At 52.9% G+C, this 12,412-nt stretch overlaps 1 protein-coding gene across 2 annotated transcripts in view; it reads right to left on the bottom strand.

The window, feature by feature from the left end:
- The window catches only part of VWF (von Willebrand factor), a 124,547-nt gene that overhangs the window by 69,272 nt on the left and 42,863 nt on the right, over positions 1 to 12,412 (bottom strand). For both annotated transcript variants that reach the window (XM_024991341.2, NM_001205308.2), the window contains 4 exons: positions 9,962 to 10,157; positions 9,131 to 9,346; positions 2,882 to 3,122; positions 1,258 to 1,352 (listed from right to left, as the gene is read on the bottom strand). In XM_024991341.2, coding sequence (XP_024847109.1) covers positions 1,258 to 1,352; positions 2,882 to 3,122; positions 9,131 to 9,346; positions 9,962 to 10,157 — 748 coding nt within the window. The remainder of the gene's footprint in view (positions 1 to 1,257; positions 1,353 to 2,881; positions 3,123 to 9,130; positions 9,347 to 9,961; positions 10,158 to 12,412) is intronic.

Genomic DNA, 12,412 nt, shown 5'->3' with positions numbered 1-12,412 from the left:
TTCTGACAGCTGGTGAGCCACCCGTGTGTTTCAGATCCTGCCCCAGCTATAGGCTGAGATGCTCGACAACCAGCCAGCCATGCGGAGGGAGGGGGCAAACTCCCAGGGCCCTCGAAAAACAAACACGGTCACAGAGCTGGGTCAGAGGGAGGGTCTTGGGTAAAGTGAGAGGCAGGAAGAAGAGGTTGAAAAATAGCCCATATAAGACAGCGTATTAAAAAGCAGAGACATCACTTCACCAACAAAGGTTCATCTAGTCAAAGCTATGGTTTTTCCAGTAGTCATATATGGATGTGAGAGTTGGCCCATAAAGAAGGCTGAGCACCGAAGAACTGATGCTTCTGAATTATGGTGCTGCAGAAGACTCTTGAGAGTCCCTTGGACAGCAGAGAGATCAAACTAGTCAATCCTAAAGGAAATCAGTCTTGAATATTCATTGGAAGGACTGATGCTAAAGCTGACGCTCCAAAACTTTGGCAACCTGATGCAAAGAGCCAACTCATTGGAAAAGACCCCGATGCTTGATTGAGGGGAGGAGGAGGAGGGGGTGACAGAGGACGAGATGGTTAGATAGCATGACTGATTCAGTGGACAAGAATTTGAGCAAACTTCAGGAGATGGGGGAGGACAGAGGAGCCTGGTACGGTGCGTGGGGTAGCAAAGAGCCAAAACGACTCAGCAACTGAAGAACAATTTGCCTAAAGGCATCCCACTTCCTCCTCCTAGGGGGATCCTTTCTACACAAGGTGACAATCCATCTGGAATCCCATGAGGTCCCTGCTCCATAAATGTGAATATGGTCCCACCAGCCCCAGGTCAGCCTCTTCTCTCTCCTGTGTCTCAACCCTAAACAGCACAGCATCAATTACGACCTTCACACTAAAGGCACCAGGTCCAAACTGCTCTCTCCAATCCATCTGAGAAGCTTTCTAAAGAGGTGTCCTGGTCAGCATGTCCCTTGACAGAGAGGCCATCGGAGGAGGGCGGTGTTAACCACAGTCAAAGTGGCCAACACACCCACAGCTGCTCCCTGGGTTAAGGTCCCCGTGGGCCGAAGCGAGATCTCGCTGGTCCATCCTACAGGCAATTCAGTCTTTCCTCATCACAAAATTAAACTCCTCCTGCCTCAATACTTGAGATGTCCACATGCAAAGGCCTGGAGGTCACCCACCCAAACACATGCCTGAATGCAGCCAGCCCCCTCACCGACGCCGTCTGAGCAGAGGGAGTGGGGAGCTCGTGGTGAGCAGTACTCACTGCGGTGGGACAGGGGGCTGCTGAGGACTGCTTCAGGCAGCAGGCTCCCTGGGGCTCCACTCGTGGAGCAGTGCATGAAGCCATCTTCGCAGTAGCTGCAGAAACAAAGGTCACAGCCTCACTTAGAGGGACTCCCCGCCTCCCACAAGGTGCTCTGCCCACTCCAGCCGGGCTCCCATCCCATCATCCATGTGAAAGGCAGCTGCTCACCACACTACAAAACAAGAGGGCCACCAGGACCTTCTGATCGCCAAACTCAATGGCCTCTTCTCCCGGTAACACAAAGAGTTCAGGACTCCCTGGGTTTCAGCCAGTTGCTGGGTGGCTTGGGAAAGCGGTCATATCTCTAAGCCTCAAATTCCTACTGAAAAAGCCAGGCCTGCCTGCCTAACAGTGTTGTTGCAAGGTCTCAGAGAGAAACACCTTGAATATTACAGCCCAGTCGCTCAGTCTTGTCTGACCCTTTGTTACCCCATGGACTGTAGCCCCCCCAAGCTCCTCTGTCCATGGAATTCTCCAGACAAGAATACTGGAGTGGGTTGCCATTTCCTCCTCCAGGGGATCTTCCCAACCCAGGGATCGAACCCTGGTCTCCTATACTTCAGGCAGATTCTTTACCATCAGAGCCACCAGGGAAGCCCAGAGGGTGAGTAAAGGATTGAGTAAAATAGGGCATGGAAGAATTTTGGGGGTGATGAAAACATTCTGTATCTTGAGTGTGACAGTAGTTACCTGATGTACACACTTGTAAACACCTATAGCTCTGTATACCGAAGAGGAGTAATTTTATTGCGTGTGAGTTATATCTCAAACAAAACTTTTTCTAAAATTTTTTAAAAATCAGAACAGCAAAGAGGTCATAATCAGGGAAGCCGAGGCTGGATGCATTAGGGCTCCTGATACTATTCTCCCCACTCCGATGTCTGAAATTTTCCATCAACAGGACATTTCAGCTGGTTTTACTTGTAGACAGTCAGCTTTGAGGACCACTCTGTGTCCAGTTCATCTTTAGGTCACCATCTCTAGCCTAGCACCCAGGACAAAACCGGTGCCAAGAAGGTGTTTGTAAATGTTCTGTTACAAATTTTTTCTGCGACTGTGACTGCCCTGCTGACACTGACCATGCCCAAGGGCCTGGGTGAAGGACAGCAGGAACTAGGTGTGATCTGGATTTTTTTTTTTCCCAAGAAAAGCATGAGGCAAGTGGGGACAGTGATGTGCTCTGGAGGCGATGCTACTATGGTCAATGTTCTTCTGGCTCAAGTGCTTTGTTCTGAGAATGCTGACGGGAGGCCGAAGGGGAGGCTGGCAGGGAGCACTCTCATCTCCTGTTCTAGAAAAGGCAAACTGACACCTCATGCAGGGAGTGGGGCTCCAGGAGTGACAGCTGGCTTACTGCTCACCTCTTAGTCCCACCGCCAGCTGAAGCTCCAGTGCCGGGCACAGGAAGGCAGACAGAAGGCCTGGGTATCCCAGCTTAGCTCCCAACTCACTGTGCAACACTGGGCGGGCACTTCCTGCCTGCCCATGGGCCTCAGTGTACCCATCCATGAAATGGAGGACTCCGAGGACCATTTCCCGGCCCTGCCATTCCCGGGGTCCCCAGTCCCGCTGCTCAACTCACCACATGGTGTGATGGTCCGAGAAGATGTCTTCGGGTTGGAAGATCTCACCGTCGTAGTAACAGGGGCACTGGGCCTTGGGCACACAGGACCCTGTCTCGTCCAGGAAGAGCCCTGGCGGGCAGAAGCAGCCCTCCAGACAGACCTCGGTGCATTCCTCGTCCGGGTGGGAGAGTGAGCGGCAGGTGAGGTTGCAGGGGGTCCCACACTGCTGGTACACCTGGCCGTGTGTGCAGCTCAGCGCTGGGGGAGAGGGCGGGGCCAGGACAGACTCAGCGGAAACGTTACGATGAGCAGGACTGTGGTTCTAGGACCAGCAGTCCCACTCGCTGCCTCTGAGACCCCCAATTATACCTGCATGGTCATCGCCTTATCTTCCCACCGGGAGCAAAAGTGTGTTTTTATGCTCACAACTGTCTGTTCTTTTTATTTTTTATTTTTTTCTATTTTTTGGCCGCATAGGAGATCTTCATTCCCCAACCAGCGTTGAAACCCTCTTCAGTGGAAGTGCGCAGTCTTAACCACTGGACCGCCAAGGTTCCCCACAAATGACTGTTCTAATTACGGAAGTATACGCTTTCTCCTCTGTTTAACTAGGGGGACCATGCTTTGGTTATCTTTGAACTCTCAGAGCCTGGGACAGAGTAGAAATCCTGGCAGATTTTAGGGCTGTAAATATCAACCCTGAATACTCATTGGAAGGATTGATGCTGAAGCTCCAATACTTTGGCCACCTGATGCAAAGAGCTGCCTCATTGGAAAAGACCCTGATGCTGGGAAAGATTGAGGGCACGAGGAGAAGGGGACGATAGAGGATGAGATGGTTGGATGGCATCACTGACTTGATGGACATGAGTCTGAGCAAACTCCAGGAGATGGTGAAGGACAGGGCAGCCTGGCTTGCTGCAATCCACGGGATTGCAAAGAGTTGGACACAGCTAAGTGACTGAACGACAACAATTAAAAAAAGACTTGGCAGGGATGGGTGAGGGCATTTCTCCCTTGATGATAAAAACAATGACAGCTCCCTTAACTGAGCACCTACTGGATACCCTGCTCTTCACAGGGGTTTTACGCCTTTGGTGCCTCTCAATGAGTGAGACCTCACAATCCCACCACCAGAGGTAAGAAACCTGAAACTTAAGCTTAGTGACCCATCAGGGACCTGCCTTCCAGGAAGAGGCTGAGGCAGGATTTTTTTTTTTTTTTTTTTGCTACATTGGGTATTAGTTACAACATATGGGATCTAGTTCCCAGATCAGGGATCGAATCCAGGCTCCCTGCATTGGGAGCGCTGAGTCTTAGCCACTGGACAACCAGAGAAGTCCTTGAGGCAGGATTTGAACCCAGCTCTCTGTGACAGCCCCAAAACTCATGCTCTTAACCATTATGCTCTAAAAGAAAACAGTCCCCTAGGAGCCAGGCTTTGGGGACGTGCCAGTCACAAAGAGTTGGGGCACTCAGAGCAGGCAGCACCCACCTCCCCATAGCCCTTGCCCTTCCTGGCCTTCTCCCACATAGAAATATAAAACAGCTAAGGGAGTGGGCGCTGAACACCAAGTTCCCGGGTTCAAGTCCCAGCCGTGCCTCTAGTCAGCAGTGTCCTTGCTGGAATATAAAAATACCATCCAGCTGGGTGGCTGTGAAGGCTAAGGGAGTTTCGAGTCACGCCTGGCAGGTGGCGATTGTCTGCCGCTTTCCTGCCTTCGTGAGAAAGGGGAAACGCAGCCCGAGCTCTGCAGGCTCCAAACCTAAGCGGCCCCAGCACTGACGGGCCCCAGCCAGGATTCAGCCCACTGAGCTCACAGTCCTCTCACAATCTCCCCGATGATGGAATTCTTGACTGGTGGCGGGGGAGGGAGATTGGTGTTGAGGGAGGCACTTGGCTCCTTCAAGATGCTTTCCCATTGCGGATCAGCTGTCATCCAAGAAATAAGAAGCTCACCCTGAGGACACTCCTCCCAGGATCACAGAACCTGTTGCTCCCTGTTAGAAGCCATTTCTCCAGCAGAAACCTGCTGGCTGTGTCCCAGGGAAGCTGTAGAGGGAAAGCCTGGTCGTGAACCTCAGAAATGTCCACGCCGGGGTGCCTCCCCACCTACAACTGCCCCAGGTGGGCGTGGTGTTTGAGGGAAGCTGGGAGGGGAGGGGCTCTAACCATGTTAGACACAGACTTTTTTCCAAACCAGCAGAGACTTTGGGTCATTGGATGAATATTTAGAGCAAAGGTGGGTTAAGATGGGATGTGCATACGTGATTCGCTCAGTTGTGCCCAACTCTTTGCGACCCCATGAACCACAGCCCGCCAGGCTCCTCTGTCCATGGGATTTCCCAGTCAAGAATACTGGAGTGGGTTGCCATTTCCTTCTGCAAGGGGATCTTTCCAATCCAGGAATCAAACCTGCATCTCTTGTGTCTCCTGCATTGGCAGGTGGATTCTTTACCGCTGTACCACCTGGGAAGCCCTAAGATGGGACTGATTGGGTTCTAAAGATGGGCGTCCCAATCCACTGAACCTATGACTGTAAGGGCACATTTCATCCAATCAGAAGGAGCTAGCCCTGAGAAGGCCTTTTCCTCTGAGAATCCGGCTCAGCCGTGTTAAATGTCTCCTTCTTCCCCAGAGAATCCCATGGAGGGAGGAGCCTGGTAGGCTACAGTCCATGGGGTTGCAAAGAGTCGGACACGTCTGAGCGACTTCACTTTCACTTTCACTTTCACTTTTTCTTCCCCAGAAGTAATATCATCTGTTTAACACGCGTTGACTGTGTGTCCACGGCATGGGGCGTGGGAGGGGCTGTGCTAGTCTGGGGGATGCAGAGATGGTAAGACTTGGTCCCTGCCTGCCAGGAGCCTGGGGTCTTGTCTTTCCAAAGGAAACACAACCAATTTCCAAGGGGAAAAAAAAATCTTGTGCTTCTCGGGACTCTCCTGATAGCACTCTGTAAAGCAGCTACACAATCAGGTCTTGCTCCATGAGAGTCCCCAGTGGGTATGGCCTATTCCTGGGGACAGAGTTAGTTGTTTAGGGATTCTGCTCATTTCTCAGGAAGGGAAAATGAGGTGCAGGATGGAGGAGGAACCTAAGCATCCTGCCCCCCCTTCCTCAGGCCTCAGAGCCAGGGCCACCTGGCTGGTTTTCTCTGGTTCAGCTCATAGAGACAGATCCCTCTTGTCCTTAAAAGTCTTCAGGGACAGGTTCTGCCCTGGTGGTCCAGTGGTTACAAATCTCAATGGTCCACTGAGCCCGTGTGCCCCAACTGGAAAATCCATGCACCATGGTGAAAGATCCAGCCTGAGACAAAGAAGATCCCAAAGCAACCAAATAAATATTTTTTAAAAGACTGACATAGCCTAGATAAATAAATTTTTCTTTTAAAGTCTCCGGGGATGGGGTCTTCCCACCACCTGCACTTTCTGCCATATCATGAAGCCTTGAGAGCCAGGAAACTCTAACCAAAGGTCAGCGCCTGTTGCTGCGGAGTCGGCCCATCCCCTTTTTGTTCTGTTCTGGGTGGGGGTTAAGAACAGCCACTCCTAAGAGTTTAAAGACTATTTGGGTAAGCCCTTGGCATTCTGGGGGACTGTCCTAAAGGAGGAAATCCTTCGGGCGGTTCAGCACAGGGATAATGCGTAGTGTCTAACATCAGCAGACGATCAAGGAGACAAGGACAGAGTGAAGGGACAAAGGAGGTGATACAGCAGTTAATGCCACTGGGGGACTGTGGGTCGAAAAAACATGGGAGACCCTATAAGTTAACGGTGACTCAGAAAGCAGGTTTGCTTAACCACAGAACCAAGCAGGCTTGCTTAGCAACAAAACCAGGAGACAAGTCTCCAAACAATAAAACAATGATGGCATGAAACCCACATCCTGCCCAGTGAGCTCAGTAAGTTAATGATCCCTAGGACATGCTCTCTGCACCCACTGAAACATAATCTGTGGACCCAGCTTGACCATGTAGGAACAAGAAAACTCACCTGCTCAACCTGGACGAGGAGCTGATGATGGAAGCAGGACGTCTACTCAAGAAGGACAGAGTCTTCTCCCCCTCCCCACTTTTCCTCTGATTATAAAACTGTAGCCCAGTAAGTTCTCAGGATGTGGCATTTCTCACCCACCCACGTGTACAACCTCACAAGTGTCCTATTCTAATAAATCACTTCTTGGCCTCTCGCTGAATTCTTTTCTGCCCTGAGACATAAACAACTGTGGTACTGGAGCTCTTTGGAGCTCACGAAAGAACACCAAACTGTTTTAAAAACATATTCACAAACAGACACCACTTACTCCAGATCATGTCTCCCAATTTCTAAACAGCAAACGCTGATAAGGGTTTTGGAGGGTGAAGTGAAGGGCTCGAAGCAAGTTGCCAGTGAGGTCTCAGCCTCAGTCCCCCTGGCTGCTGGCCTGTGACCCTGTGACACCCCAGGGAAGGCGGGATGGGGGCACAACTGCACACACCTAAACACTTCATCCTCTTCATCCTCACTTTGTGTCTGTTTCTCTTTTTTGTAAGGTCGCTTAAAATCAGATCGCACTTAAACTCATTTTTATAAGGTCGCTTAAACTTGGCTCATTTAATCCCAAATAATGACACTTCTAGAGCCCCCAAACCTAAACTCCTCTTCAAATATGTGTTGTTAAGTCCTTTTACTGTCTTCTGTAGTTCCTATTTTCCTGCTTCTATCAGAACCACCAACATTTATGTCTCCAAATACATCTACTTCACCCTATAAATCAGTGTCCACTAGACCATATCCTCCTTCAATGCCTTCACTTCTACATCCCTATTATTATTCCACCATCAGAAACAACTTTTCTCCATCAAGAAAGTGCCTTTTTTAAAGCCTGGTCAAGGGCGTGCGTGTACATGCTAAGTCACTTCAGTTGTGTCCAACTCTTTGCAACCCCATGGACTGTAGCCCACCAGGCTCTTCTGTCCATGGGATTCTCCAGGCACGAATACTGGAGTGGGTTTCCATGCCCTCCTTCAGGGGATATTCCCCACCCAGGGACTTCCCCACCTCCAGGAAGCCTTCCTTGGTTGCCCCTGCCTTAATCTAACGATGCTCTTGCTCAGTGTGACAGGAACCTAGTCAGGGAGGCAGTTTCCATCTCTGCCTCAAACAAGAAGGTCCAGGCCCTACAGCACTGTGACTGCCTGGCCACGCAGGGCACCGGGCAAATGTTCCCAGAGCAACAGTAACAACCAACCAGGGACCAGAGTGCGGGGCACACATGAGCTCAGATGCCAGGCCTTTAACAGTGCCGGAGAGGCTCTCAGATCGTCTGGGGACAATGACTTTACTCTACACGACTTCACACAGTGCTGGAGCTGTGGGCAGGGACTGCTCCGAGGTTTACCTGAAGTTAGAAGCAGAGGACGGGCTTCCTAGGTGGAGCTAGTGATAGACTCCTCCTGCCAATGCAGGAGACGTAAGAGATGCGGGTTCGATCCCTGGGTCAAGAAGATCCCCTGCAGGAGGAACTGGCAACCCACTCCAGCATCCTTGCCTGGAAAATTCCATGGACAGAGGAGCCTGGCGAGCTATATAGTCCGTAGGATCGCAAAGAGTTGGACGTGACTGAGCACACATGAGGAGGAGGATCAAAGAAGAATATATCCACAGTTATCTCAGAAAGTTATTAAAATACTCCTTTTCCCAGTTACACATCTCTGAGGCCAGATATTCATGCAAAGCGCTGCAAAGAGTCAGACACAACAGAAGCGACTTAAAGAAGTGAAAGTGAAAGTCACTCAGTCATGTCTGAGCGACCCCATGGACTATACAGGCCATGGAATTCTCCAGACCAGGATACTGGAGTGGGTAGCCTTTCTCTTCTCCAGGGGATCTTCCCAACCCAGGGATTGAACCCAGAAGTGACTTAGCACACACACATTCAAGCAGAGGATTGGCACCTGCCTCTCTCCCATTGCTTCATCAGACCCTCCAGGTATGCAGGAACCCATGGGCATCTGGGACCCACTCGCTCCTCACCCCCACCCTACGTGTATCCCACACCAGGTAGCAGCAGCCTCAGAAATCTCTGCCAGGCAGGGACCCCAGTCCCCACTGCCCTGTCCTTCCAGGAAATGGGAGGGGTGAGGGATGGGAGAAGATGCCCTGGGCTCCTTCCCCAGTGGCAATAAAGCAAAGACAGTGCTCTGACCTGGCCCAGAGCAGAGGGCATCCCAGCGGATCCTGCTGGTTGGCCTGGAGGGGCAGCAGACGGGGAGGACACTTACCACAGAAGCTGGGCTCCCGCCATCCGACGTGCACGCCCCTCCGGGCGCAGGCCGCTGCGTAGTTGGCCACCGCGTCGCACAGGCAGTCTCTGCCGTCGGAGCAGGCGCACACGTCGTAGCGGCAGTTGCGCAGGTAGGGCAGCGGGCTCACGGCGCTGTGGCAGGCCTCGAACTTGGGGGACGTCAGGATGGCGCAGGCCTGGTCTGCGAACTTGGCTGTGGGGAAGGAGGGGCGTGTCCCGACCGCGCACGGGCACGCGCACTCGGACCCCAAGACCAAAATCCCTAAACTCGCCCCCTCTAGGCTGAGCCAACAGCAAAAACAGCTTCTCTCTGGTCTGGGAACCATGGCGATTTTTCTTCCGCAGCCAATATTCTTTTTTGATTGGCTTCAATACACAATCAACTGCATTTCCCAGGGAGAAACTGTTCCCTGATGAGTTGGGAAAGAGGGCGCGGTTGATGTAGGCCCCAGATGCTGGGGCAGACCAATCTGCGGATGGCCACCCCCTGCATCTATCTTCCGGTAATGTAATTGCTGCTCAGACAGACTGAGAAGGTCCAGGGGAAGAAGTGTGGACTATTCTTTTCTTTCCCAGGGTGTGGCCCACAGAGGGTGCTCAGTAAAGAGACTTTGAAGAATAAATGATCCAGATAATCAAATGCTGAGGATGAAAAGAAAGACCCACCGGCTCCAACCCCCTCTCCATGGGCACAGTGTTCAGGAAACTGGAACAAGGGGGATCTCAGGGGTTTGGGGGCCCCCTCCCCCGCGGTGGGCGCTCCATCCCTGGAATGCACTGGAACTCGGGGATCTCGGGGCTCACGTACTCAGGCGCGGATTGAGGCTGCAGGGGTCACTGGGCTGCTCCTGCAAGTCCTCACAGTCTGCGCGCAGCTTCCAGGAGTTTCCGAAGTGCTCCACCAGGGGCTCGACCAGGCCCGCGGGCGTCAGGAAGTCGTCCCTCTGGTTGCCGTTGTAATTCCCGCACAGCCCGCACGTCCTCCCCGCGTAGACAGGGGACAGCTGCGGGGGACAGACCACGTGGAGCAGCCGCCCCAGCAGCCACAGCTTCCCTGCCCTCATGAGATGGTTTTCATCAAAAAAGGTCCCCCGGAAGAGAGGAATAAATATGAATTTAATACACCACAGCTAAGCCCTGGGCTGCAAAAGAAACTAAAAACCCGAAGTGCAGTATCTGTTAACCAGTTACCAGTAGTTCATCCCGCTCTTGAATCTTTAGAATCAAAGACCTGTCCTCTAGGAAGCAATTCAGGGATGATCCCCTCACTCAAAGACCAGACACTGAGACCCAGAGAGGGATAGCAACTCACTTGAGGTCACAGAGTTGGGCCCAGCAATGGGCGAAGCTCTGCCACCCTGGCCATCAGAGGACATGGCCGGGGAAACACAGTGCAAAGCTAGCCCCCCCTTTCTTGCACACTTATCTCTGTCACACACGTGGGAGAAGCAGGCTGAGCGTTTAGGGCCCAAGTTTTCTCAGAACATACACTGAGTGACAAAAAAAAAAATACTCCTTCCTAGCGTCTAGATTTTGACTCAGTCACTGGGCATCTTTGAGGAAAAAAGGCCATGAGTCCAAGAGGACCCCAGGGGTTGCGGTCATGATCCAAAGAGGTGGGCTGTGGGGGTCAGCGAGGACCCAGGGGCACCTGCGAGGGGACCAGGAGGGGTGCAGGCCACTGGCATGTGCTCATTCTCGATGCTTCTGAGCCTGGGGTGTGCATTCAGGGGTGACGTGGGGATCCATGGTACAGCTGGAGTCATCTGCCCATCTTAGTTCAAACTGGAGCAGAGGCCTAGACCCACTGGTGGCCCTGACCCCTGCTCTGCAATTTGCATGAGTGCTAAGTCGCTTCAGTCGTGTCTGATTCTTTGTGACCCCATGGACTGTAGCCCGCCGGACTCCTCTGTCCATGGGATTCTTCAGGCAAGAATACTGGAGTGAGCTGCCATGCCCTCCTCCAGGGGATCTTCCCGCCCCAGGGATTGAACCCAAGTCTCCTATGTCTCCTGCAATGGCAGGAAGGTTCTTTACCACTAGAGCCATCTGGGAAGCCCCAGACTTCAATTGTGGCTTCAGGACCTCCTGTGTTCTGACACCCAGACGGGCTGGCCCTACAGGGTCATCTCTTGGAGCCCCTTCCAGCTTCCAGCTCCAACTCGACAAGACTCAGGATGAACAATCTAGTGGGGGTTTCGGACTCATACATATGTATAATGGGCCCAAGTTAATATCATTCAGAAAAAGGAAGCTGGAGTAACGTTTCCTTGTTTGCTTGGCAAACAGCAAGCGTTGGCACGCCAGGCACCCGCCCTTCCTTGACCTCCCACTGAACATGTCGGTCCTCCCCACCTGGCACTCCCTGGCGTTCCTCTGCGGTATCTCTCCTCCCCCTGGATGTATCGCCTCCTAACAGGAGACACAGTTTCCTTGTCGGTTCTGCTTATTGTCAGTTCCCCTCCACTAGAATTTAAACTAAACAAAGCCAGGATTCGGGCCTGTTTTGTGTCACTGCTGCAACCTCGGCGGTGTGCTCAGAGAGTGAACGGCTGGACAGCGTCCGGACGGATTGGTGAGTGAGCCAGGCGCTGCTCTGGACGCCAGCCCCAGCAAAGCTGGGGAGGTGCCTGTCCCCTCGCCCACATCCCAGCACCCTCTCTCTTCCCTCCTGGTTCTCAGGCCCCCAGGCCCTCAGGCTCCCCCTGTTCACCCACCAGGCTTGCCTTCTCTACCATCCCCCACTCTCTACGACTGTCTCCTTCCGTCCCTGGGGCTGGTCTCAGAGGCTGGCTCAGCAAAGGGTTAGGAGGGTAGACGTGTCCGTGGAAGCCAGGCCTACACTGTCCAGGATCGGGAACATGGGGAGAATGCGCCGGCTATTTGCTGTTTGGAATAAACCTCAGGGGCACTTCTGACCAAGTGAAAACTGTCAGAACCCTTTCTCCTCCGCTCTAAGGCCAAGCTGGGCCTGCCTCACAGCCGGCCCGGCCCCGCTGCCTGCACGGCAGGATTCATAGCGCACCCAGGGAGCCACCGGCAGCTTCTCTCTCACCCCACCTCATCCCACTGCCTTGGTGGGGAGCAGGGGTCCCCAGCCACCGCTCCCAGGCGTCCTGACACCAGCCGCTGTCCTCCACTCCGCGGTCCCCACAAACCCGGGGTCAGCATGGGAATGCGCTCCCTCACACACACCAAAACACTAGGACATTCCCCAGGACCCGGGGTCAGCTGCCCTGTAGTCTTGACCAGTGAAGGC

The sequence above is a fragment of the Bos taurus genome, chromosome 5 (assembly GCF_002263795.3).
Source record: "Bos taurus isolate L1 Dominette 01449 registration number 42190680 breed Hereford chromosome 5, ARS-UCD2.0, whole genome shotgun sequence".
Lineage (NCBI taxonomy): Eukaryota > Metazoa > Chordata > Mammalia > Artiodactyla > Bovidae > Bos > Bos taurus.
The sequence above is the reverse complement of the archived record's forward strand: the minus strand, read 5'-3'. Positions and strand labels throughout refer to the sequence as shown.